The sequence below is a fragment of the Hippopotamus amphibius genome, chromosome 12 (genome assembly GCF_030028045.1).
Source record: "Hippopotamus amphibius kiboko isolate mHipAmp2 chromosome 12, mHipAmp2.hap2, whole genome shotgun sequence".
Lineage (NCBI taxonomy): Eukaryota > Metazoa > Chordata > Mammalia > Artiodactyla > Hippopotamidae > Hippopotamus > Hippopotamus amphibius.
The window spans coordinates 95,993,227-96,018,322 of record NC_080197.1 but is presented as its reverse complement, the minus strand read 5'-3'; the positions used below and the strand labels follow the sequence as shown (position 1 = coordinate 96,018,322).

The window sequence follows — 25,096 nt, the reverse complement described above, 5'->3', positions numbered from 1 at the left end:
CATCATAAGACCAGTCCTCTCTTCCAAAGATACACACTGTAGCCAGGAGTTCTGAGTATATCAGATTTGTTTCATGTCCATGAGCAACTGCTTGTATTTGTACTGTTTGCTCTGTGTATCTTCTGGATTTTAAATTTTGAATGACTTACCTTGGAAATTTAAATTGTAATGTTCTGCATCTCAAATCCTGATAGCCTATTTGCGTAGTGATCTACTGCCAGTCAGAAGGGAATTAATGACACAGATGCTGTTTATTTAAACATTTCTATTTTGAATGGAAATAGTAAATTTTGAAAAATGTATGTGAAACCAGCCTTCTAATCTGCTTTGAGCAGTCTTTTAAAGAAATTAGAATAAGGTTGGTTCATGTTGCAGTTTATAAATTTCAGTTCATAGACTCTAATTCCTCAAAATGCATAGGAGATCGTTAAAATAAATCCAACACTGAAACATATTTATTTTCTACATTAAAAAAATTTCACTCTGCTTCCTTTATGATTTTTGATTTTTCCTTTCTTGCTTACATTATCGTCTTTTTCTCACTTAATCTTTTTACTCTTAGCACCTCTTTATATATCTTCTGAGTCTTTTATTTTCCCCATCTACTGCTTATCCACTTTGAAGAGACAGAAATGCTACTTTATTAGTGGTTAATGGATTTGAATATAACTTTTAAATATAAAACTGTTTAAATGTAATTCACTCTTGTGAGTAGCAGTAGCATAAAAATATTATCTGCTCTTATTTGTTGTTAGAGAGATTAGATAACAGTAAGAGAATATTTGTGCTAATTATTAAAAAGATTACTATTAATATTGTGGTTGAATTCGTGAAAGGTTCCCAGCTCACAGGGAAGTGATGCTCTCCATGCTGATGCATTCTTCATCAAAAGAAGTCTTCCAGGCATCTGCAAATGCATTGTCGACTCTGTTAGAACAAAATGGTAAGAGGTACACCATATTTTTTAATAAAATGAAACACATTTTGTGGTATTTTTTAAATTATGAAAGCAATACACTTGGATGTTTTTTTCCAGACTTCTATGTGTGTACTTACACATGACATATACAGTATATTTTATATTTTTTGGAGAAATGGGATCATATTATAATCTTTTATAACCAAATTTTACATTTCTTTTTCTGTGTTGATAAATGTAAGTTCTCACGTTATCATTTTTAATGGTTGTGCAGTTTCCCAGTGTATGCCTGTATCCTATTTTATGGTCCAGTTTCTTGTTGATGGCCTTCAGCTTGTGTCCAGTGGTATTTTTCTGGATACCTATAATAATCGCCAAATGGTCACTTTTCCCCCCAGTTTCCTTTATACGCTGTTCCTGCTGTTTTCTTAGGAATGCAGTGGGTGGAGAGATACTCACCATTATAAAATCTACTAAAATTGTCCATTATAAAAATTTTTTAAAAATAGCCCTTTATAGCTATGTTATAGCTTTGCTGTTATAAGGAGAGAAAAATGGCCATTATACCTTTGGAAGAGCTCTTGAGGTTTAAAATTGAGGCTACGGCTGCTCTGATTCTTACCCTTATAAACAGGAAATACTGCCAGAAAATCTTGGGAGCGAACTCATCTTAAAGGCATTGGGACTTGGCAACTCTTGAAGGATATTTTTGGAGGGAGAAAAATAGAGAAAAACACTGAAAGCTTGAAAAAAAAAAAAAAAAAAAGACCAGTGTTAGCATCAGCTTTTAGTAGAGAACTTGGGTAGAGTGAAAAAAATAAAGTTACCTCCTCATGCATGTTTCCTTACACTATTATTTAAGTCAAATCAAGAGGAAAATCACCTCTTTGTATTCCTCCTTTCTCATTTCAGCTCTCCATTGGCACTGAAAAGGCCGTCATAAAAGGCTTGGGCTGGCAAGAGCCCTGAGTGACAGACAGGGGTTACCCTCAAGGGATAATGAGTCAGAGCAGGAGTGGCAGAAAAGGAAACTGCTCTTCTTGAGTCTCCCATTCTCTACTCTGCAGAGGCCTGGATGGGGATCTCACTCTTGAAAATGACCACCAGACGTTGCTGCTTTTGTGTGAGGCTCCTTAGAGGGGAGACGAACTCTTACTATGTACAAACCACGTTGTGTTGGTGCTGTAGTTCTTGACTCCCTGGAGATCTTTGATATGTCAACAAAACAACCATGATTTTATATATATATAAATATATATATATATATATTTTAGTTAGTATCTATAGTTTCTGTCTTCATCTCCTTGTTCCATAGTTTTCTTTGTTCTCAGCCAGAACTTCAGTTGCTCCTGGTTCAGGAGTGACCCAAACCTTCCTCCGTGAAAGGTCAAAGTCCTGAGTCTTATGGCTTTTTTTGGTTGCCATAGTTTTCTTTTGCTTTTTTCTTTTGAAAATGTTTTGTTTTTGTTTTTTGCTTTTGTTTCTGTTTTTATTGAAGTATAGTTGATTTACAATGTTGTGTTAATTTCAGGTATATAGCACAGTGATTCAGTTATGCATATATAAATACATATATATATTCTTTTACAGATTATTTTCCCTTATAGGTGATTATAAAATATTGAGTATAGTTCCCGTGCTATACAGTAGGTTATCTGTTTTATATATAGTAGTGTGTTGGTTGCTGTAGTTTTCAGTTCACTTTTACTGTTGGGAATGTAGGTATCCAGAGACTCCTAGAGATTACTTTGGATCTTAGACAGTCTTCCTGCTGCCATTGTGTAGCAGTAACCTGTCTCCCCTTGGTAAATGGATCAGTCACCTAGGCCAGGAGAGTAGCTCCATTTTAAAACTGATGGTTCAGTTGGTAAGGAGCCTAAAGTGGCCGGGTAGATGTCACATGCTCTGATTAGGTGGAACCATTGATGTACTGGGTGATGAAAGCTTGTCCTGTTCCATGCAGGACAGTGGTATTTTGGTTAGAAGTTTTACACTTATTACTTTTCAAAATATTTTTTATTTTTTGTGCTTTTCTTCCATTTGTACTGAGATGTAATTGACATAAAGCATTCATAAATTTAAGGTGTAGAGCATAATGATTTGAATTACATATATCATGAAATGATTAGTACAGTAAGTTCAGTGAACACGCATCATCTCATACAGATACAAAATAAAAGAAAAAAAAACCTGTTTTCCTTGTGATGAGAACTCAGGATTTACTCTCTTAACTTTTATATATAACAGGTAACAGTTACTTATATTAATCATGTTGTACCTTACAACCCTAGTATTTAGTGATGTTATAAATGGGTGTTTTGTACCTTTTTACTACCTTCATCCAATCTTCCCTTCCAATCCCCCCCCACCCCGCTTTTGGTAACCATAGATATCTCTTTTTCTATGAGTCTGTTTGGTTTTGAAATGTAATTGACCTGCAACACTCTGTTAGTTTCAAGTGCAGAACATAGTGATTTGATACTTATACAAAATGATCACTGTGATAAGTCTAGTTATCATCTGTCATCATACAAAGATATTATATTATTATAGACTATATTTCCCATGCTGTACATTCCATTCCTATGACTCCTTTATTTTTTAATGGGAAGTTTGTATCTCTTAAGTTCCCTCCCCTATTTCACTGATCCCCCACTGTTCTCTACTCTGGCAACCACTGGTTTGTTTGTTGTATCTATGAGTCTGTTTCTGTCTTGTTTGTTCACTTTTTCTTTTTAGATTCCACATATGAGTGAAATTATACAGTATTTGTCTTTCTTCTGACTTATTTCACTTAGCATAACCCCTTAGGTCCATCATGTTGCTGTAAGAGGCAAGATTGTATTTTATCTTTTCATGGCTCAGTAATATTCACGTCTTCTTTATCCATTCATACATCCGTGGGCACTTAGGTTGCTTCCATATTTTGACTATTGTGAATAATGCTGCAGTGAACATAGGGATGCATGTATCTTTTTTTTCTTTTCTTTTTTTAAAATTTATTGATATATAGTTGATTTACAATGTTGTGTTTTAGGTGTACAGCAAAGTGATTCAGTTACACATATATATATATATATAAAATATATGTATTCTTTTTTTACATTCTCTTCTATTATAGGTTTTACAAGATATTGAGTGTAGTTCCCTGTGCTATAGAGTAGGTCCTTGTTGGTTATCTATTTTATATATATTAGTGTATATATTTTAATCCCAAACTCCTAATTTATCCCTCTCACCCCCTTTGGCAACCATACGTTTGTTTATTTTCTGTGAGTCTATTTCTGTTTTGTAATTAAGTTCATTTGTATCACTTTTTAGAGTCCTCATGTAAGTGATATCATATGATATTTATCTTTCTCTGTTTTGCTTAATTCACTTATTATGAGCATATATCTTTTTGAATTAGTGTCTTTGTTTTCTTCAGATAAATATCTAGGAGTGGAATTGCTGGATTATAAGGTAGTTCTATTTTTAATTTTTTGAGGTATCTCCATGCTGTTCTCCATAGTGCCTGTACCGATTTGCATTTCTACCAGTAGTTCATGAGGGTTCCCTTTTCTGCACATCCTCACCAACATTTATTTGTGGTCTTTTGATGATAGCCATTCGGACGGTTGTGAGGTGATAAATCATTGCAGTTTTGATTTTCATTTCTCTGATAATTAGTGATGTTGAGCATCTTTTCATGTGTGTGTTGGCCATCCTGGCATCTTCTTTGAAAAATATGTATTAGGGTCGTCTGCCCATATTTTCATCTTGTTATTTGTTTTTCTGATGTTGAGTTATATGAGTTCTTTGTATATTTTGAATATGAACCCCTTATTAGAATATATCATTTGCACATATCTTCTCCCATTCAGTAGGTAGCCATTTCATTTTGTTGATAGTTTCCTTTACTGGGCAAAAGCTCTTTAGTTTGATGTAGTCCCATTTGTTCATTTTTACTTTTGATTCCCTTGCCTGGGGAGACAGATCTAAAAAAATATTGCTAAGATCATTGTCAGAGAGCATACTGCTTATGTTTTCTTTTAGGAGTTTTATCGTTTCAGGTGTTCCATTTAATTCTTTAATCTATTTCAAGTTTATTTTTGTATATCATGTGAAAAAGAAGTCCAGTTTGATTCTTTTGTATGTAGCTGTCCAGTTTTCCTAACACCATTTATGGAAGAAACTGTCTTTACTCATTGTATATTCTTGCATCCTTTGTTGGAGATTAAAGTGAACATATAAGTGTGGGTGCATTTCTGGGCTCTCTAGTCTGCTCCATTGATCTATGTGTCATTTTCTTTTTTCTTTTTTTGGCCAGTATCACATTGTTTTGATTACTGTAGTGTTGTAGTATAGTTTGAAATCGGGGAGCATGATGCCTCCAGTTTTATTCTTCTTTTTAAGATTGTTTTGGCTATTTGGTGTATTTTGTGTTTCCACAAAAATTTTAGAATGGTTTGTTCTGGTTCTGTTAAAAATGCCGTTGGCATTTTGATAGGGATTGCTTTGAATCTATAGATTGCCTAGGGTAGTTTGGTCATTTTAATAGTATTTATTCTTCCAATCCATGAACATAGTATAGCTTTTCATTTGTTTATATCATCTGCATTTCTTTCATCAGTGTTTATGGTTTTCTGAGTATATAGGTCTTTTCCATACTTAGATTTATTCTTTCTAATGCAATTGTATATGGAATTATTTCCTTAATTTCCTTTTCTGATAGTTCATTCTTAGTTATAGAAACACAACATATTTCTGTATATTAATTTTGTACCTGCAACTTTACTGAGTTCATTTATTAGTTCTAATATTTTTTTTGGTGACATCTTTAGGATTTTCCTTATATATATATCGTGTCATCTGTAAACAGTGACAGTTTTACATCACTGGGAAGATAAATAAAAAGGCTGATATATATGATATGTGAGGTAACTAAGAAAAAAATGTAAAGCAAAGAAGGAGTATTTATATTAGGGTTCAGAGGTGATGAAATTGTGACTAGGCAGTGAGGAAAGAAGGTGACTGTTGAAGTGAAGGCATGAGGGAAGTTTTATATACTGCTGTTGGTCTTTTAAAGCAGATAATTTATTGCTAAAATGGAGTGCAAGAGGTCATGAGTATTATGTAGATAGCTGGTAAATGAGATAAGATTTGTAAAGTGTTCTGTAAACTCTAAGGTGACTCCATGCTGTAATTTTTTTCTCCAAGGTGTACTGTATGATGGAATTTCTATTCTTAATTTTCAAGTCTCAAATTGAGTTAATGTCCGTGACAGTGATTGTTAAAGTGTGGTCTCTGGACCAGCAACATCATTTGGGAGCTTGTTAAAAATGTAAGTTCTAGGGTGCCACACAGACCCAATGAATCATCAGCTCTGTAGTTGGAACCCAGCAATCTGTTTTAACAAGTCACCCAGGGGATTCTCGTGTACTCTGAATTGTGGGAACTTTTGGTCTAGATTAACTTCTATAATTTAAAATAGTTCCTTGGTTAGAATTTAGCCATTTTAGGAGGGCTGTTAAAACGTCTGATTTGACTGAACAAAACAACCAAATTCTTTTTTAAATTAATTAATTAAAATCATTAAAAATTTTTTATCAGGCAAACATTAGTTTAAAACATTATAAGTTTCATGTGTACAACATTATATTTCTACTTCTGTAAACACTACAGTGCACTCACCACCAAAAATTTAGTTTCCATCCATCACCATACAGTTCATCCCCTTTATACATTTCATACTCCCTGGCCCCTTTTCCCTCTGGTAATCACTAGTACTCTGTTTTTGTTTGGTTTGTTCATTTATTTTGTTTTTTCATTTTTTATATTTTATATGTGAGTGAAATCATACAGTGTCTTTCTCCACCTGACTTGTTTCACTTAGCATAATACCCTCAAGGTCCATCCATGTGGGTTCAAATGATAAGATTTCTTCATTTTTATGAATGAGTAGTATTCCACCATATATGTATGCCATATCTTCTTTATGCATTCATTGGTTAGTGGGCACTTAGGTTGTTTCCATATCTTGGATATTATAAATAATGCTGTGAAGAACATAGGGGTGCATATATCTTTTCAAATTAGTGGTGTTTTCATATTTTTTGGATAAATATTCAGAAGTGGGATACCTGGACCATGTTGTAGTTCCATTCTTAGTTTTTTTGAGGACTCTTCATACTGTTTTACATAGTGGCTGTACCATTTTACATTCCCTTTTATCCACATCCTTGCCAACACTTGAATAACCAACTTCTTACCATATTTTAATGTGTGCTATTCAGGATGTCTTTAAAAAGTGTGAGTTTTTTGTCAGTAATTTAGATTTTGTCAGTAATTTAGGAAGCATATATCACTTCCACTTATTTCTGAGTTTTGTCTTTTCTTTTTTTCCCAATTTGAGATGCATAACTCATTTTTTCAAAATAGTACTTAAGTTAAAGCTTTTAAGTTTCATTTCCTGCCACCTTCAAGGTGTTGAAATATAGTGTATAATATTGGGATTGATATTTATATACAGGTTTCAAGATAAGTGATATTTATATGGAAACTTAAAGACAATATGGAAACGTTAAGGCACTGGATTTTCATTTAGTGAGGAAAGTGTATTATGAAGAGGAAAATTATTTTTCGATCATTATTTCTGGGATATAGTGACTTTTCAACTTATAATGTGAAATTAATTGTAAGGCAGTCTATGTGTTTCTTAAGCTTTGTCAGTATTCTGTGAAAATATGTAATTTTTGTTCTCTATCAGTGCTTTTCATCACTTTGCATATCATGGCACACATAGAAATGATAATGTTTGCACAGTCCACTGGGGTAAATGGAGAAGGTAGCTCAAGGCTGAGGGCAACCCAATCTGGTTTAAGCCCCACTACCTCCATCCCCCAAGAGCTGATAGGGTGGTCAGTATCTTCACACATCTATAACTTATTCGCAGCTTACTACTGAGTCTTAGCTCTATGTAAGTACGGTTATTTCGTGAAGTTGTTTTAAATATTAGAATGAAATTTAATTTCATTCTTATTTTGGAGGACATTATTTTAAAATGTATTTCTGCAAAAAATACTCCTTTCACATGGATGGTGATTACATTTACTAGTTTACTCTGTGAATGAGACTTTAACACTAAAACCTCAACAAATAATATATGTGAAAAAATTGGAAATGGTGTATATTTTAAAGAAAAAAGACATTAATGATCTTTAAGTTGTCAGTGAAATATAAATTAGGCCATTGTATATACTTTCCTATGAATTTGGATTATCTTAATAGTATGTGTCTTATTGCAAGATTACGAGAATGTGCTTTCATTTATACCAGTAACTTTTAAAAAATCTTGTAGTTAATTTCAGGAAGATCCTGTTGTCAAAAGGAATATATCTGAATGTCCTGGAATTAATGCAGAAGCATATACATTCTCCTGAAGTGGCTGAAAGTGGCTGTAAAATGCTAAATCATCTTTTTGAAGGAAGGTAATATGTATTTAAGAATTTATGTAGAATATAGAAATTGGACCAGACAGAATATCAATATTTTGGACATAATTCTAAGAATAAAAAGAAAAACATAAGGCATTTGAAGACTGAAACATTTTACCGTATAATCTCATGTCAGTGATAGGCTTTTTTTTTTTTTATAAATTTATTTATTTATTTATTTATTACTTTATTGGCTGTGTTGGGTCTTTTTTTTTTTTTTTGCTGTGCGTGGGCTTTCTTTTTAGTTGCGGTGAGTGGGGGCTACTCTTCGTTGCGGTGCACGGGCTCCTCATTGCGTGGTTTCTCTTGTTGCGGAGCACGGGCTCTAAGCATGTGGGCTTCAGTAGTTGCAGCACGTGGGCTCAATAGTTGTGGCTCACGGGCTCTAAAGCGCAGGCTCAGTAGTTGTGGCACACAGGCTTAGTTGCTCCGCGGCATGTGGGATCTTCCTGGGGCAGGGATCGAACCTGTGTCCCCTGCATTGGCAGGCAGATTCTAAACCACTGCGCCACCTAGGAAGCCCAAGCTTATTTTATCTACATATTGAAAGGGATGATAGAGATTGTAGAGGTATGTTGAAGGTTTGTTTTTGTGCTTTATGCTTGGTATTGACTATGTTTTGAAAAATGGCAATTATGTAGCACATGACCTTAAACAGTTTTTCAAATTATTGTATTATGTGAAAGGTATAAAAGGTAAAGTCAGGTTATGGCTTCTAAGTGTTGCTTTCTCACAACTAATATTTATTAATATTCATTCATCAGAATAAGCTTTGCCTTCTCTTCCTGCTCTCATTCCTTAGCTGGGGAAGCTTTTATTTACATCTAGTCCAAGTCCAGAGATGTTAAGAGGACATGTCTGGTTTGTGGCACAAAGAGACCAGATCATTCATCTGGGGGTGAATGATGCGGGATTGGGGTGAGATGGCAAGTAGTAGTGGGGCTGGGAGGGTGGGGGGCATGGAATCTGTTTAAAACCTTGTTTAAAAGACTGAAGCTGAGTTAACACAGAAGGTATCTGCTGCGGGATGTGCTCCGTGCCTTTTGGTACTTTATTAGGTCCAAGAATGAGAGGTAACTTTGGCATAGTCTGAGTGAATTTCAAACAAAAAATAGGCAACATTGGGAAACTGTCCTGTGTCAAAGAAAAAAAATAAATAGCACAGATGTGGTCGTGGAAGCTGATTTTGTGTCCTGGTTTCCCACCAATTTTGAGTCAGCTGTTTGATCTCTAAACTTCAGGCTTCTTATTGGTGAAGAGGATTAATAATAACAACCTCATAAGTTCTAAGTTTACAGTGTAAACATTCAATAAAATAATTTTTACAGTAGGCTTAGGATAACGACTGGTGCATTTTAAACCCTCAATAAAGCGTAACTGTTATTATTACTAGTTATTAAATATGAATAAGTGACATGCATGTAGCATGATAAACTGTATATAATACATCTCTAGACTTACCAGGAATGGGATTGCATCATTTTTAACATCAGTCCAGCTTATCTATTTATGTTTATATATGTCATATCTTTGAACCTTATTTCTTTTATTTAAAGGTTGCTCTTGGCATTTAAATAAAAAGCTTATTTTAAATTGTGATTTTTGTGGTCCTGACAGTGTGTGAACCTTTATAAGTGAGGCAGTAATGCAAGATTTTGTACATTCTGGGCAATTAATGTTCCCGGCTGTTTCCTCATATGTAAAAATGTATAAATTCCAGTCCTGGGGATTCAGAGCTAACTATGACAATGTGTCTGCCCTTAAAAATCTCCTTGTCTAGTTGGGGAGACTAATTTATAAACAGATAATTATATTACAGTATGATTAATTCGATAGCAGGGATATGTAAAGTCATAGGATTTGGTGAACCAAGCTAGGGTGACCAAAGGAGAGAGGCTACAAAGAGGGGATGTGTTTAAACTGGGACTTTAAGGTGGAAAAGAGGGACTGTACATCAGTAACCACAGACCCATGCAAAATGAGGACATGGTTATTATGTTCAGAAGTGTTAGTCAGTACTGCACTGTGTAAAGCAAGGGCTGCCTCTGTTAAAGTTTGTAAGACCTACTGAATTCTACATTTGTTTATATGTAAAAGAAAGAATAGCTAAAGTTACCTTAGAGAAACCAAGACTATAGTGCAGATAAAGCATTAAGAACACCGTATGAGAAGGTCAGTGGTGTTGATCAGGAAGAGGCAGATAGTTATATAGTAAACAGCTCTCTGGACTTGGCGGTCAGAGTTTGCATTCCATCCCTGGCTCTTTCATGTTCCAGTGATAGGACCTTGATGTTTAACCTCTGTCAGTCTAAATTCTTTACCTGGAAAATGCAAATAATAACACCTACTTTCCAGGGTTGTTGCCAGTGACCCATGTATAGTCAGCCCAGAAGGAAATGGTTAGTTTCTGGAAACTAAATAAAAGAACTCCTAGTTTACTGTGAACTTAACTTCTTGATGTCAAAGTTTAACTAAATTAGAATTTAAATTATGTCTGCTCATGTTACTGAATTCACAGAGCCTTTTCTGATAAAATAGTTCTGTTTCCTTGTACTTGTTTCAAATTGGTGTTTGCATTGGAATCAGGTTGTACTTTTACTAAGCATTTCAATATTATATCTGCAGTAACACTTCCCTGGATACAATGGCAGCAGTGGCCCCCAAAATAATAACAGTTATGAAAAGTCATGAGACGTCGTCATCAGTGCAGCTGGAGGCACTCCGAGCTATTTTACATTTTATAGTTCCAGGTAAGTGACCTCGTTGATTGTGGGAAGAAATGTCATTTTAAGTGGATTTTCTGACTTTTCATGAAATTTAAACTTTCTAGGCAAAAATTAAAGGACCAGTTTCTGCCAACCACATGCAAATCTTTTCACTAGCCCAGAAATTAAAATAGAGGGAAAGCGATGATGTGGAAGATAAATTTAGATTAAAATTTAATAAGAAACATCAATAATTTATTTACAGAAAAAATAAGTGCAACGTAGTCTGGCACTTCACCTCCAAAGAGAGTGTCATCTCTGCTATTTCTTTTCTACTTCTGTTGACCTTACCAAGTCCCAAGTTTTTCTGTTTGTTTTTTTCCTGTCTGAATTATAATAATAGCTAACTAATTTTCACACTTCCTCTCTTTCCTCTTTCTGGTCCTTCTTGTATGGTTGGATTAATCTTTCTGAAATATAACCACATGGCTTTTACTCATTAACCACAACAGTGTCCCTCCTCTCCTGTTTACCTCCTGCTTACATCTGTTCTGACCTTATTTGTCCTCCAAAGCCCATTTAAAACACCTGCTCCTCCATTCATTCAGCACGCGTTTATTAAGTGCCTCTTATGTTCTATATATTGTGATGACTGCAAAGGTCTGAAAGACAAGTAAAAAAATGACATGACTGTATTATTTATAGGAGCCTAAAGGTAGACAGGTGGATAGTTAATTACCAGACAGTTGAGAGGAGCTGTTACAGATATATGTATTATAAAAGGCTGTGAGAATATTGATGGAAGCACAAATAATTTATTCAGAAGAGTAGTCAGAGATGGTGGTATTTGAAGTTGATGGGTGAGGAAGGCTGACCTGGTAAAAAGGCCAGAAAGGACATTTCAAGCAGAAGGAGAAAGTGCACGTGGTCTGGGGTGAGTGGAGTGTGGTGTGTGAGGAGAGCAGCGCCTGGGGACAAGTGTGGAAGGGCACGCAGAGGCTGAGAGGGAAAGGCCTTGAACATGATGCTGAGCAGTTTGTGCTTTTTTTTTTTTAAATGCAAGTCAATTCAAATTTAGTAAAGGTGTTTAAAAATTGGGGCGAGCATCCTGCAAGGGAGATTAGGCTGAAGGCCATGATAGTCAGGTGAGACGTGCCGGGGGCCCAGCAGAGGAAACAGAGGAGAAGATGGATGTGGGAGATGTTTAGGAGGTACATTTGATGTGACTTTCTGACTACATCCTGAATATCAGGGATGTTATTATTATTTTGCTCTGTAAAAATCCAAATTCTTTCGAAGCCTATGAAATTCTCTAGGTTATTTCCACTGCTTAGCTATTGGTCCACTAGAGCAGTGCTTCATTCATCAAAAAATAAAAAAAAAAAATCATTCATTCATCATAATTTGCTATACTACCAACCTTAGGTTACAGTTACTTTGGAGCATAAGTTAAATGGTTTAAAGTAAGCCTGTAACATAACTGCAAAACACCTTCAGTTTTTAAATGAAATCTTCCTACATCTACCATTATCTGTAGTCATATTGGTATTTTATGTTTCTGAGTATAAGGATATTCTCTGTATAAGAGTATAGATTTTTTCAAGGAGAGGGCTTTCTTCAGTCATGTCTTTTTTTTTTTTTAATCCCCCAGTAACTTTAACAAAAATATCTATTCAATAAATTTTTAATTGAATCATGATGTCCCATTCATAGTTGTCACGCAAATTTTCAGGTATAATTTAACAGATAATTTTGATTGAAAATATTATTGCACATTTTTTTAAATTTTGTATATTGTAGAAAGCAAAACAAAATGCTTTTGATTGTCCTTAAAGGCGTAAACCTTATTCTTTTGAGAGTGGATTTGAGTTTTAAAGACAACCAAAAGACATTCAGAATCATCTGTTAGTTGATAAAATAATACTCTTTTAGTTCAAAAATAAGTTTTGAATGTAGAATTTCTTTTCTTTTATTGTTCTGAGATCAAGCCTGAAGCAACATTAATAGTAATAATTTAGATGTATGAAAAGATGTATTTAAATGATAAATTAAAAAATGTTTCTTATTATAGTGTTTAGGTATATTAAACAGGTGCCCTTGAAAATAATTTTATAACTTTATGTTGGTACTTTATGTATGGAAATACATATTAATAGACATTTTATAAGCATACCAATGTATAAATACATTTCTCTATGAGGTAGAGGCTTAACCATCTACTTCACTCTATGCTAACATATATTACCATAGTACACCACACGGTACCATATTCTACCATGCTGTTACTGTACCAAACTATACTTTACCATTCTATATTATACCATTCTATATGTCAGTGAGTAACTATAATATTAGTACCCCAATAGTTACGAGGTTGAATATGATTCTGGTTTTGACATGTTGAGGTAGGTACTTATAAGATGTTTAGATGCTCACCTATTAATTTATTAACCAGACCATATTCAGATTATTAATTATAACAAAGATGTGCATTATAGTGAATTCGTATAATTTAATATCTAATTCAGGGCCCCCTATTGCAGCTAGTATTAAGTGTCTTAGGTTTCTTTCAATCTGGTAATGTTCATTTCCTCCTCTTTTTTATAACAATAACTTATTGAAGTGATTGAGCCTGTTGCTTTAAAAAAATAATAATAAAGACCTACCAGTTTTGATAAAATATCATTTGACTTGTTCTTTCTTGACTTAGTGTCAGCTCTAGAGGAAATAGTGTAAAGTTCCTTAGGAAAGGACATGCGCATATTGGGATGTGTATAGAGGAAAGCGATTATGAATATAAAACCGCATCCTTAAGAACAAGAAGAGAAACTGAATTTGTTTGATTTGGAGAGATGACTCAGGAGGTTATGAAAGCTATTAAAACTCACTCATTTATAGTTAACGGAAGTGTAAAGCATTATTCGAAGTACTTTATGTGCATAAACTTTAAAAATTCTCGTAGCAACCCATAAGGCAGATTCTACTTTTCCCCTCCATTTTACAGATGATGAAACTGAGGCATAAGATGTAGAGCTTTTAGGTTCACAGCTTATGTAATGGAGCCAGATTTTCACCCTATGCAGCCCGAATCAGAGCGGGTGCTTTTTAAAGACACATTTGTGCAATACATGTGTATTGAACAACTCTTATACCGAAAGCACCATGCTTGGAACGCTTGGTAATCTGGAGGTGATTAGGTTATGGATCCTGCCTTCGAAAAGTTTGCAGTTCAGACAGTTTAAAGGACTATTATGTGGAGAGGAAATGATATCCGTTCTGGGTAGTAGAACCTCAAGTGGTATACAAAGACCAGAGATGAAATTTTGGGAATATTCATTTGGTCTTAATATAAGGAAGACATTCAGTAAGACTCCTTACATACGGCATGAAGTTTTTACTTCTCAGCAGGATGGCTTTTAATGGTCACATTTGCTTGTGATATAATAGTCAGCTTTAGAAATTAATGTGCTCTTGGTCACTGCAAATGAGACACTGAGAGTTTAAGTGACTTGTCCAAGGTCATACAGCGGTAGTGAATGTCAGGACCTGTTTGAATAAATTTTAAAATGAGGACTGAAAGTTCTAGGAGAGTGAAAATCGTGCTTGTCATAGTCACTGTGGTATTCTCAGCATGTAGCACAATCCCTTGCATGTAGTTGGCATTCAAATTTTTGTTAAGTAAGTGAAAAGTTATATGCAGCCAACTTATAGTTTGTGTTAATATAAGTTATTGAGGTGAAAGGTTATAAGAAATCGTTTATTAGTAATTATTTCTGTAGTCGTAGGTTTTAGAAACATTATTTACAATAATTTTACTCATTTGTTCTATTGTATAACCAATATTTTTTGACTTCCTGTTTTTTCAATAGTTTTGAGATAGTTCAGCTACAATGTAGCTTAATAAGGAATGTGTTTTCTGTAAGTTACTTAATACTTTTATACAGCCTTAGAGGACTTTTAATAAAACTATATGCTCTTTACCATTTTAAGGCTGAAACTAAAGTCTTTTTTTCACTGTTATTCCAGCTGCTTTTTTATGTCTACATTTCATATCTGACCTTTTTATGTTGTAGTCCAAATAACTTTGAGCTTTTCTCAAGTTGTCCATTGTTGCATAAAAATCTTCCAGCTTCTTGTAATGAATACAGCCTATTCATACAAAAAAGAGATTGTTCCAGAAAATTCCTCTACCATAGTAACTTCTTGCTACTTTAAATTCAGTGAATATCCACATACACCATATTTATTTTATATTCTGTGATGAAATGTTTTTAGAGATTTCTTAAAGCTAGGAATTATTTCATTGGTAAGGAGCCATGGATTAGAAACAGGTACAATGTGTATATGTGTTTTGGGGTTAATTATAATGATTCCTAATAAGTGACAATCTGTTCAGCCCAAATCTTTATGAGAAAACATTTGTTTATTTTTGCATTTAGGCATCCCAGAAGAATCCATGGAAGATACTGAATATCAGCATAAGCTAAATATGGTTAAAAAACAGTGTTTCAGGAATGATATTCACAAATTAGTCCTAGCGGCTTTGAACAGGGTATGTATGATATTGGCTTTCTGCCTTTATACTCTTAACTTGAATATGAAATTTGGGGAAGTATGAGGGCTTTTATTAGCTTAAGTTTTCCATGTTCTGCTTACTGTGGCAGTAGGAAGTTATATGTTTCGAGATGGAAAGTGATGGTAGGGATGTAGGAGGTGAAGAGATGTGCCATTTCAGCTGAGAGAAGAGCACCGTGAACTACAGACTTGGACAGACTCTTTTGATAAATCCATTAGAGTCTGTTCAATCAGGAATAGAACTCTAGATGTGCAGCTGAGCCTCACGAGCAAGGCCAGGAGCCATGAGTGCGATTTTCTCTTTCTGTCCTCTTAGCTGCTTATCTTTCTCTTCTGCTCCCAGGGTGAGAGGTTCCATCCATGAAGACACACAGGGCACAGCATTAAAGTCTTGTTTGATTCTGTGTGCTTGTTTTCGTTGTACTCCTTAGGGATAACCTCTGAAATGGCTCAGTGTGCATTGTTTTCTCCCAGTGTTAAGTATTTACATATCTATGTACATTTGCAATAATATATTATAATTAATAAATTAATAATCATACTAAGTCTGGAAAAGAAGAAGAGAATTATGTTTATATTGTGCAGCGCAAAAGGTATTGATGGAATTAAGAGGGTTTGGAAGTTTAGCATAAGGTGAATTGGTTCTTTATAAAAGATATAAGAGTAAAGATGTAAAGATTAGGTTAATGTTTTCATGAAAGGAGGAGGGTAGTCAGAGTAATTAATGGAAATAATTCCTTGTGATTTAGTATACTTTGAAAAATGTCATGAATTAATTAGAAGAGCCTGCATAGAGATCTTCAAAAATTCAATTTAAACTGAACTTTATAATGTAATTGTCTATGGTATATTTGAATCATTTATACTCAGATGTTAATATGATTCTTGAGTATAGCCATGGGTTAAATTTAATTCCAGAAATCTTTCGCGAAAATTAGTGTGTGGAAGGAACTGTGTCAGGCACCGGGCAGACAGAAATGAATATGCTTTGTGTCCTTCTGTAATGGATCTCATCATCTGGCCGGGAATAACAGCTGTGCGTGAAACATAAAGCACACATTAGGTGGTTCTGTATTAGCACTTACGAGCTGCACTAGCCTTATGAGCAGTACTTTAGGAACATAGAGGAGAGAGTAGTTAATTTTATTCATGGCGTGTGTCGGTTAGAAGCAAGAGGTACCAGAAAGGCCTTTTAGTAACTCTGATTCTGGTTATCCCATCTTTCCTCACATTATTGAATATGCATGTGATAGAGTGGAAGGAGTCACCAGTCAAGGGAGAAGTATGGTGCTTACTGCCGTCAGTACTGTGATGCCAAGAAAATCACTCCGCTCCCAGGTCTTACTTGCTTTTGCTATATAATCCCAGGAGAAGTGGCTGAGAACCTCCCTACCCCTTCCTTTATAATCCATGCCACATCTGAGTAATGACACACAGCATCTCACTAAACACTGACTGTCATTTGCAGGCAGGAAATGAAGGTCATGGGGAGGCAGAAGTAATACAGTTAGTTTTATTTTAAAAAATGTCCCCTATGTAAGTCCCCTAATTATTCACCATGGTTGAGAAGAAAATGCCTTAAGTGATTAAGGTATTTTTTGTTTGTTTTTTTTTTTTAGTTCTAAAATTCTGTGATTGCATGTCTCACTCTGAATAAATGTTACAAGGCATCAGAGATTTTAGGTCCAAATACTACTGACACAGTAAAATGAATTACGATTAAAAATAAGTCTATTCTTAGAGAGCAGACTTCCAAATAAGGTAGAATTTGAGATTCAACTAAGATTTACAATGCAAAGACTATTAAAAGTATCTATTAAAGTGAATCAGTGTTTGGAGGGGTGTGTGTGTGTGTGTGTGTGTGTACTATATCAGATAACATTCAGGCTGAAGTTAAATCTGTATGAAACATTGACATTCCATTTATTCTTGATCCTTTGAGCTTTTCCTGCATATGAAGACTTTGAGTCACCTGTTCCAGAGAGCTCTATTTGCCCAATATTGTCTCTGGAGAACACAGTAGAAAATAGGACTCTCAGCATTTTGGTCGCGTCTGTGCTTTGTATGCAGTGACACTGGTGCTGTTTTCAGCCAGGGAACTTATAAAATCAGACCAATCTTCAGATGAAATGGACACAAAGAGCTTGTGAGCTTCTCAGAAATCTTAAAGCAAAATGTACCCAGTTAAAATATTGAAGATATTTATTTCAATTGTAAATAATATGTAGTGAAAGAGCTTATTTGCAAAAGCAACAATAATAACAACAAAAAGAAGTCACATAGGAGTAAAGTGATAAATGTGTATAGAACTACTCTAAAGAAAACTATGAAACTCAGCTGAGAGTACAAAGGAAGAGTTGAACATAGGAACATGTATACCTTCTGTTTTGATAAAATTACTAATTTTTAAAAAATGAAAATTGATCTGTATTTATGAACCCTTAATAAAAATAACAATAGTATTTTCTGGAACTAGGTAAGCTAGTATAAAGTTTTGAGAAAATTAATTAATGTACATGAATAACCAGAAGAAGTTTGAAAACGAGGATAATTAACATGGCCTAACTCTAGTAGATTATCAAATGTATTATAAAACTTTAGAGATTAAAATGGTGTGACATTGGCATTGGAGGTAGATCATTGTCACATAATGGTGATTTAGGAAATAGGCTCAAATGCAAATGTTCAATTCGTATGTGATATTTCCCAACCACTGGGGGTGGAAATTAGTGGCTCAGTAACTTGTGTTGCAACAGCTAATTCTCTGGCCATTTGGAGAAAGCAAAGGAAGCTGCATATTTACCTTACTCATTTAAATATTTAAAGATTACATCTTGTGGATGAGACTTAAAGGTAAAAATGAATTTGGCATATGAACACATGAAAAGGTTCTCAAGTACAATCATTATTAAAGAAGTGTAAATTTAAACAAAAGGAAAAATCTTGTTGGGGGAAATTTAGTAATCTCTATCTAAATTAAAATGGACATGTTTTCTGACCAGCAATTCCACTCCAAGAATTCATAGTATAAATATAGCTGCACACATGCACAAAGTTTTTTTAAACAAGAATGTTTACTGTGGCATTATTTGTAGTAAGAAAAATGTGGCAACACACAGTGTTTACGTGGTAATCACTGGTGTGGTTTGAAGTTCACCTTCTGGTGATTCTGGGATAGTGTTTATTGGCCCTTTGGTTGTTAGATTGGATCATGTGTCTGGTTTTGGCCAAGGAGTTGTAAGTAGAGGTGACACTTGTCATTTCTGGACCAAACATGTAATTGCTGGTGAGGCATTTTACAGAACACTCTCACAGGCACTGTGACCTGTAATGTTGGAGGTGGTGGTTGCTCCATTAGCAGAGCCCCTGGAGTGACTCTGCTGGTCAGAGGCCCCTTCTGACCTGTAATACTCATGACGCACGAGTAGGAATTGAACCTTTCTTTTTCCCAGCTATGAAATTTTGTGGTTTTTAACTGCAGCTTATTTTAGTCTGTGCTGACAATATAATCCTTATTAATAGGTCCTAATGAAATAAATTATGTTATTTCAAAATTATGGAGTTACAGGTATGGATTAAAAACAACTAGGCGAGATTCCTAATGTGTTGACGTGGAATTATCTGCAGTTTTCCCTGAATATGAATGTATCACCCAGATACTCATACCCCCCCTGCCCCGCCACTGGGGATGAACATTTATTGATTTTTTTTTTTAATGCATCACCTTTATTTTTTTTTAAGCTCTTTATTGGAGTATAATTGTTTTCACTGTTGTGCCAGTTTCTGCTGTATACCAAAGTGAATCAGCTGTATTTATACATGTATCCCCATATCCCCTCCCTCCCGTGACTCCTTCCCACCCTCCCTATCCCAGCCTTCTAAGTCATTACCCACCATCGAGTTGATCTCCCTGTGTTATGCAGCAGCTACCCACTAGCCATCTGTTTTACATTTGGTAGTGTATATATGTCAATGCTACTCTCTCACTTCATCCCAGCTTCCCCTTTGCCCCCCACCCCATGTCCCCAAATACGTTCTCTACATGTGCATCTTTATTCTTGTCCTATCACTGGGTTCTTCAGTACCATTTCTTTAGGTTCCATATATATGAGTTAGCATACGGTATTTGTTTTTCTCTTTCTGGCTTACTTCGCTCTGTATGACAGACTCTGGGTCCATTCACCTCCCTACCGATAACTGTTTCATTTCTTTTTATGGCTGAGTAGTATTACATTGTATATATGTGCCGCATCTTCTTTATCCATTCATCTGCTGATGGGCATTTAGGTTGCTCATTTTTTTTGCCTTCATATATGTTAGCATGTTATGCACACTTCTGATGAAATTAGCATATTTCCACTTCATGTCTTCTCCCTACCCTCTATCACTTACTGAAAGCAGATTATACAGTACTTACTTTTACAGCTTTAACTGTACAGACAACTTTTACAGCTTTAACTGTACAGACATATTCTAATAGTTAAGTGTGTGGGCCCTGGAATCGGCATATCTAGGTTGGAATCTAGCTTTACCACCTACAGACTTACGTATTCTGGACAAATTATTTAAAGTCTCGGTTTCATTATCTATAAAATGGAGATAATAGACGGCTTTTCACTTAGGGTTATTATGAAGAATTTTATGAGATAACTCATGCCATGTACTTAGTACAATGCCTGGCACATAGTATGTGGTAAATAAATGTTAATGTTATTACTATTAGATTTAAAAGCATCTTTTGACCTCTGGCTCTAAAAGATGAGAAAATTGAAGTATCTTCCACTGTTTCTACCTATCTTCTTACCAGCTTTTGTTAAATAAATTAATTCTACATTGACAAGGTTTAAAATATTTACACTCAGCTCCATAACCATACTTAAAAAGTTTGCTTTCATCTTGTTCCTACAATCATGTGGATTCAGTGTTCGCTACAAGTTCTTTGGTTATAGTTTTTCCATTTATCTTTTAGTTGTGTTTCTTTAAAAAAAGGTTCATTTCCTGAACATTTTGTTGTTGTTTTTATATTGGGACTCTTCAAAAACAGTTTGGTTGGTGGCAGAGGATTGGGGTTTTATTTTCTTTCCTTGAAAACTTTGTAGGCATTCACTGTCTTCTAGTACTGAATGTTTTAGTGGAGCAGTCTGAGACCAACTTGATTCTTTTCTCATTTTTAAAGGGTTTGATATTTTTATCTGGGTGCCCAAAAGATTCTTTTTCTTGAAATCTACTTTATTAGATTATATCTCAGTGTTAGTCCTGGGCTATGGTGTCTTCTTTCCAGCTGTACATTCAATTAATTTTTTTTCTGGAAAGTTTTCCTGTGTTGCCGTTGACTTAGCTGGTGGTTAGGAAAGAGACTGGTGTGGGCATTTTCCCCTTGGTCTGGCTAGCTCACTCATTAGAGAAACCATTTGTATCCTTTGAAAAAAATGCGGAAAATTGTGAAGCATAGGTAATAGGATGTCTCTAATTAATGTTTGTAGGTGTCTACCATTGGTACTTTCAAAAATTTCACGTGGACAACACTTGCTAGTAAATTAACTTCAATCCCCATTTGAACAGCAATGCAATAAATCACTGTTTTCAAGATAGAACATTTGATAAGTGAAAGAAAGTCCATTGTAGGCTTGTAAATATACGTATATATACAAATATGTATATATGTGTATATGTATTTCTTTTTTCAAATTTACGAAACTGTCAAAAATCAGATACCACTGTTTAACATCATCAAATCGTTTATTTGGGCTCCATCACATGTGATAATGTGATACTCTGCATTCTCTTTCTGCGTAGACAAATCACAGATTTCCTGTTGCTAGTCATTTGTCATCATCGAACTGCACCTGAAATAGAGATTAGGGGAGCTCAAGGTAACAGAACCGATAGTTGATTAGAAAATTGCTAGAGGTGATGGTATTAAGACAAGAACATGTACTTTGTAAATATCAGTTTGACTTAATTTTAGCGTAAAAATAAGCCTATAGAAGCATTTTAAGAGCAGGACCAGCTACATAACTTGTGGGGCCCAGTAACAGATGAAAAATGCAGGACTCCTTGTTTAAAAATTAAGAATTTAGCCACACCAGGTGTGGGGCCCTTCTGAGCACAGAGACTGTGCTGTTGTGCATGTGTACACTCCTGAAGCTGGCCCTACTAGGAAGCAGGAATGATGGTGCTGTTAATTAAACCAGAAAGTTCAGGATGACAATCTGAGTTTTCTTTTTTCTTTTTTTTTTGCAAAGATAATAAACTTTTAACTTTGAACATCTGAGTTTAAGATACTGGCGTCAAGCAAAGAGAAACATGGGCTTAGAGCTTAAGAGAGTTCAAACTTCTGCTTTGTTATCTGCTCAAAGGTTGCTGTGTCTCAATTTTCTTTCATCCATAACATAGGGAGAATAATTGTGTGTCTACATCATAGGCTTGTTGTGAGGATTAAAGTGCTTAAAAGAAAGTCTGGTACATAGCAAATGCTGCTTGGGTTTTGGCATTATCCTTATGGTTGTTGCTATTGTTATGGTGACTTGAAGCCGTGATAGTGTATGAAATTCCATCCACGGATGGAAGAGTTTTAAGAAAAGTTCTTTGGACAAAGTCTGGAGTTGAAAGAAGTGATTGTGAAGGAGATGGGTAAATGAATGGTATTAAAATTTGAGAATAATTAGGGGAATTACTGTGTCATGGAAATCAAGGGAGGAAAAAGCAGCAATTCAGTTGTTAAAGGACTTTTTTCTTTGAATGGTTTTACTTTGGAGTGGTTAGGACAGAAGTCTGACTATGTGAAATTAAGAGGTGGGAAGAATGTGGAGCTAGTGGGTGTAGACTTTTCTATTAATAAGTTTAGAAACGAAGGAAAAGTGGTAGCTGGATGGAATGGAAGCCTGAGTTAGGGATACTCTCTCCCAGTGAGAAGGCTTTCACTTCTGAGGAGTGTGTTCAGCCCAAGGCCTGAACTATGCCATCACTCAGCGTTTATTGCAGGGATGGTGAGTTATTTCACCCTCATAACAACACTGCATCATCAGGATCATTTTCAAGGTGAAGAAGTCGAGACAGACACTGAGCCATCCCTCCAGCATCACTTTGCACCGCTTTGAATTTTTTTGTATTTCTTGACTAATACCTTTTGAGTAAATACCACTTCTCAGGAAATGTTATTTCATTCATTTCTCATGAATCCTCGGATTCATGGAACATGAATGGAACTATCACAATTTAAACTCAAATTTAATTGGCTCCAAAGCTGATATACTTTTACTCCTCAAGGATTTGGTAAGATGGAAATGGTGATGGGAAAGCACCAAGGGATGCGAGGATGTGAGTGTCTTGTTAAAGTCATAGATGAAAGGATGTCCAAGGTGAGCAGTTAGGGGGTGGAGGAGAAGGACATAGGATGAGGAAACGATGCTTCTCCCCATAACCCGTGCAAAGAAAGACGCTGAATAGGAGACTTGAGATGTATTGAGGGACTAGATTGGGAGAGGAATGAAAGTCTGTTCATTGACACTCTGGAAGCGTGAGAAAGGCTGGAAGGTAGGAAGTTTTGGTTGAAGAGGTACAGCAGAGTTTGAGGTTTGGCCGGCAGCTATTTCAGCTCTATATTTGAATGTGTGGTGGGGTCAGTCAGAGATTTGGAGTGAAGAGAGCCATGAAACTAGTGTCTATGAAAGCAACAGTCATCAGAAAGATAACACTGTAATTTTTGAAAGGAGGACCATTAGGTGCGCATTCAGATCTTGGTTGAAGTGTGAAGAGCACCATGGAAAAGCAGAGTGTAAGAGACTATGGCTAAGGACTATGTCACAGACATCAAGAGAGAGGAGGTGTGACTGTGATTGTCAGGTGGCCTGGGTAAAGAAGTGGCCTCTATTAGAATACCTGTCCAAAAATGTCAAGTTCTGGAGGAATTGAGATTAAAAGTTCGGAAGAGGTAGTGATTCAGATTCTGTACTTTTAAGGCAGACACATGTATATTCAAGTACTCGGCCTGACACTTGTTAGTTGTGTGATTTGAGCTCTTGTTCCTGTGTCTTTAAAGTTTGGTGAACCTATTGCATGAGCTGATGGGGGGAATAAATGAGATATGGTGGGTAAAGCATGTAAAGAGTACATTTTCAATTAGTATTTTCTGTGATGAGAAACGGCATTGCATTTTTCTGGTTAAGAATTTAGGCTGTGGGACCAAGCATCCTTGATTTGGTATCTTCTCAGCAGTGTACAATCTGTGCTCAACCCCTTAAACCCTCAGTGAACTCATCTTTTAATGGGAATGATATTAGTATGTATTTAATAAGAATGCCCTGAAAAGAAAAGCATGTAAAAGTATTTAGTACAGTGCCTGGCACAGAACAGGTACTTAATAAGTATTAAAATGTTAGCTCTTATTCTTAATAATAAACAAAAGTAATTAGTGACATAAGGCAGAATCAAGGATAGCAATTTTATTTAGACTACTTAAGTCTACTTAGTTTATATTTTATCAGCCTATAGCTAGCTTTAACTAAGGCAAGTATTAGCATTCATTTTTTAACAGCAAATGTTCTTATTGGCTTTTTGACTTTAGTTCATTGGAAACCCTGGGATTCAGAAATGTGGATTAAAAGTAATTTCTTCTGTAGCACATTTTCCTGATGCCTTAGCGGTATTATCCCTGGAAGGTGCTGTGGATTCGGTGCTTCACACACTGCAGATGTACCCAGATGACCAAGGTGGGTACAGTTGAACTCAGGATTTAGATTTTTATAAGCCTTTAGCTGTTAGTTGGATGTGTTTAAGTTTTTTCTTCAGTTTTGAGATTTAAAACAATAAATGTTGTTTATTTTTTCTTCTAGAAATTCAGTGTCTGGGTTTAGGTCTCATAGGATGTTTGATTACAAAGAAGAATTTATGCACAGGAACTGGGCATCTGCTGGCAAAAATTCTGATTTCCAGCCTACAACGATTTAAGGATATTGGTGAAGTACAGATAAAAGTATGTACATTATCTTGAAGGGAATTTACATCTTGTACAGATTTCTCTTTCAGAGTAGCTGGTATAACTCCCACTTTGCATTAATCGGTATATTCTAGTTAATTGAAAACAATTTATCATTTCAAAGTATTTTAATTATAGTAGATGAAGAGAATTGGATTGAATCTCAAAATACAGTTTCATTACTAAATCTCTTAAATTAGTATGTTTATTTGTCAGTTATCTTTTCCATGAAGGAGAAGAGAATGTGCTAAAGAAATTTCAGCTAACTGAGCTTTATTTGCTTAGATTTTAGATAAATAAAAGTTATTATTATTCTGAAGTTTGTCATTCTCTGTTTTCTTCTGAGCTGCTTACCTAGTAATTTTTCCCCTTGCTTTTTTTTTCTTTCAGTGAAACAATATTTTAAACATTTTTCATCAAGCAAAATTTAAAATGGAATCTGTAT

At 35.1% G+C, this 25,096-nt stretch overlaps 1 protein-coding gene across 4 annotated transcripts in view; it reads left to right on the top strand.

Moving 5' to 3' along the window:
- The window catches only part of LRRK2 (leucine rich repeat kinase 2), a 146,270-nt gene that overhangs the window by 22,774 nt on the left and 98,400 nt on the right, over positions 1–25,096 (top strand). For all 4 annotated transcript variants that reach the window (XM_057701760.1, XM_057701758.1, XM_057701757.1 and 1 more), the window contains exons 11-16: positions 837–943; positions 8,259–8,388; positions 11,020–11,144; positions 15,539–15,651; positions 24,241–24,385; positions 24,509–24,648. In XM_057701760.1, the coding sequence (XP_057557743.1) occupies positions 837–943; positions 8,259–8,388; positions 11,020–11,144; positions 15,539–15,651; positions 24,241–24,385; positions 24,509–24,648 (760 nt within the window). The remainder of the gene's footprint in view (positions 1–836; positions 944–8,258; positions 8,389–11,019; positions 11,145–15,538; positions 15,652–24,240; positions 24,386–24,508; positions 24,649–25,096) is intronic.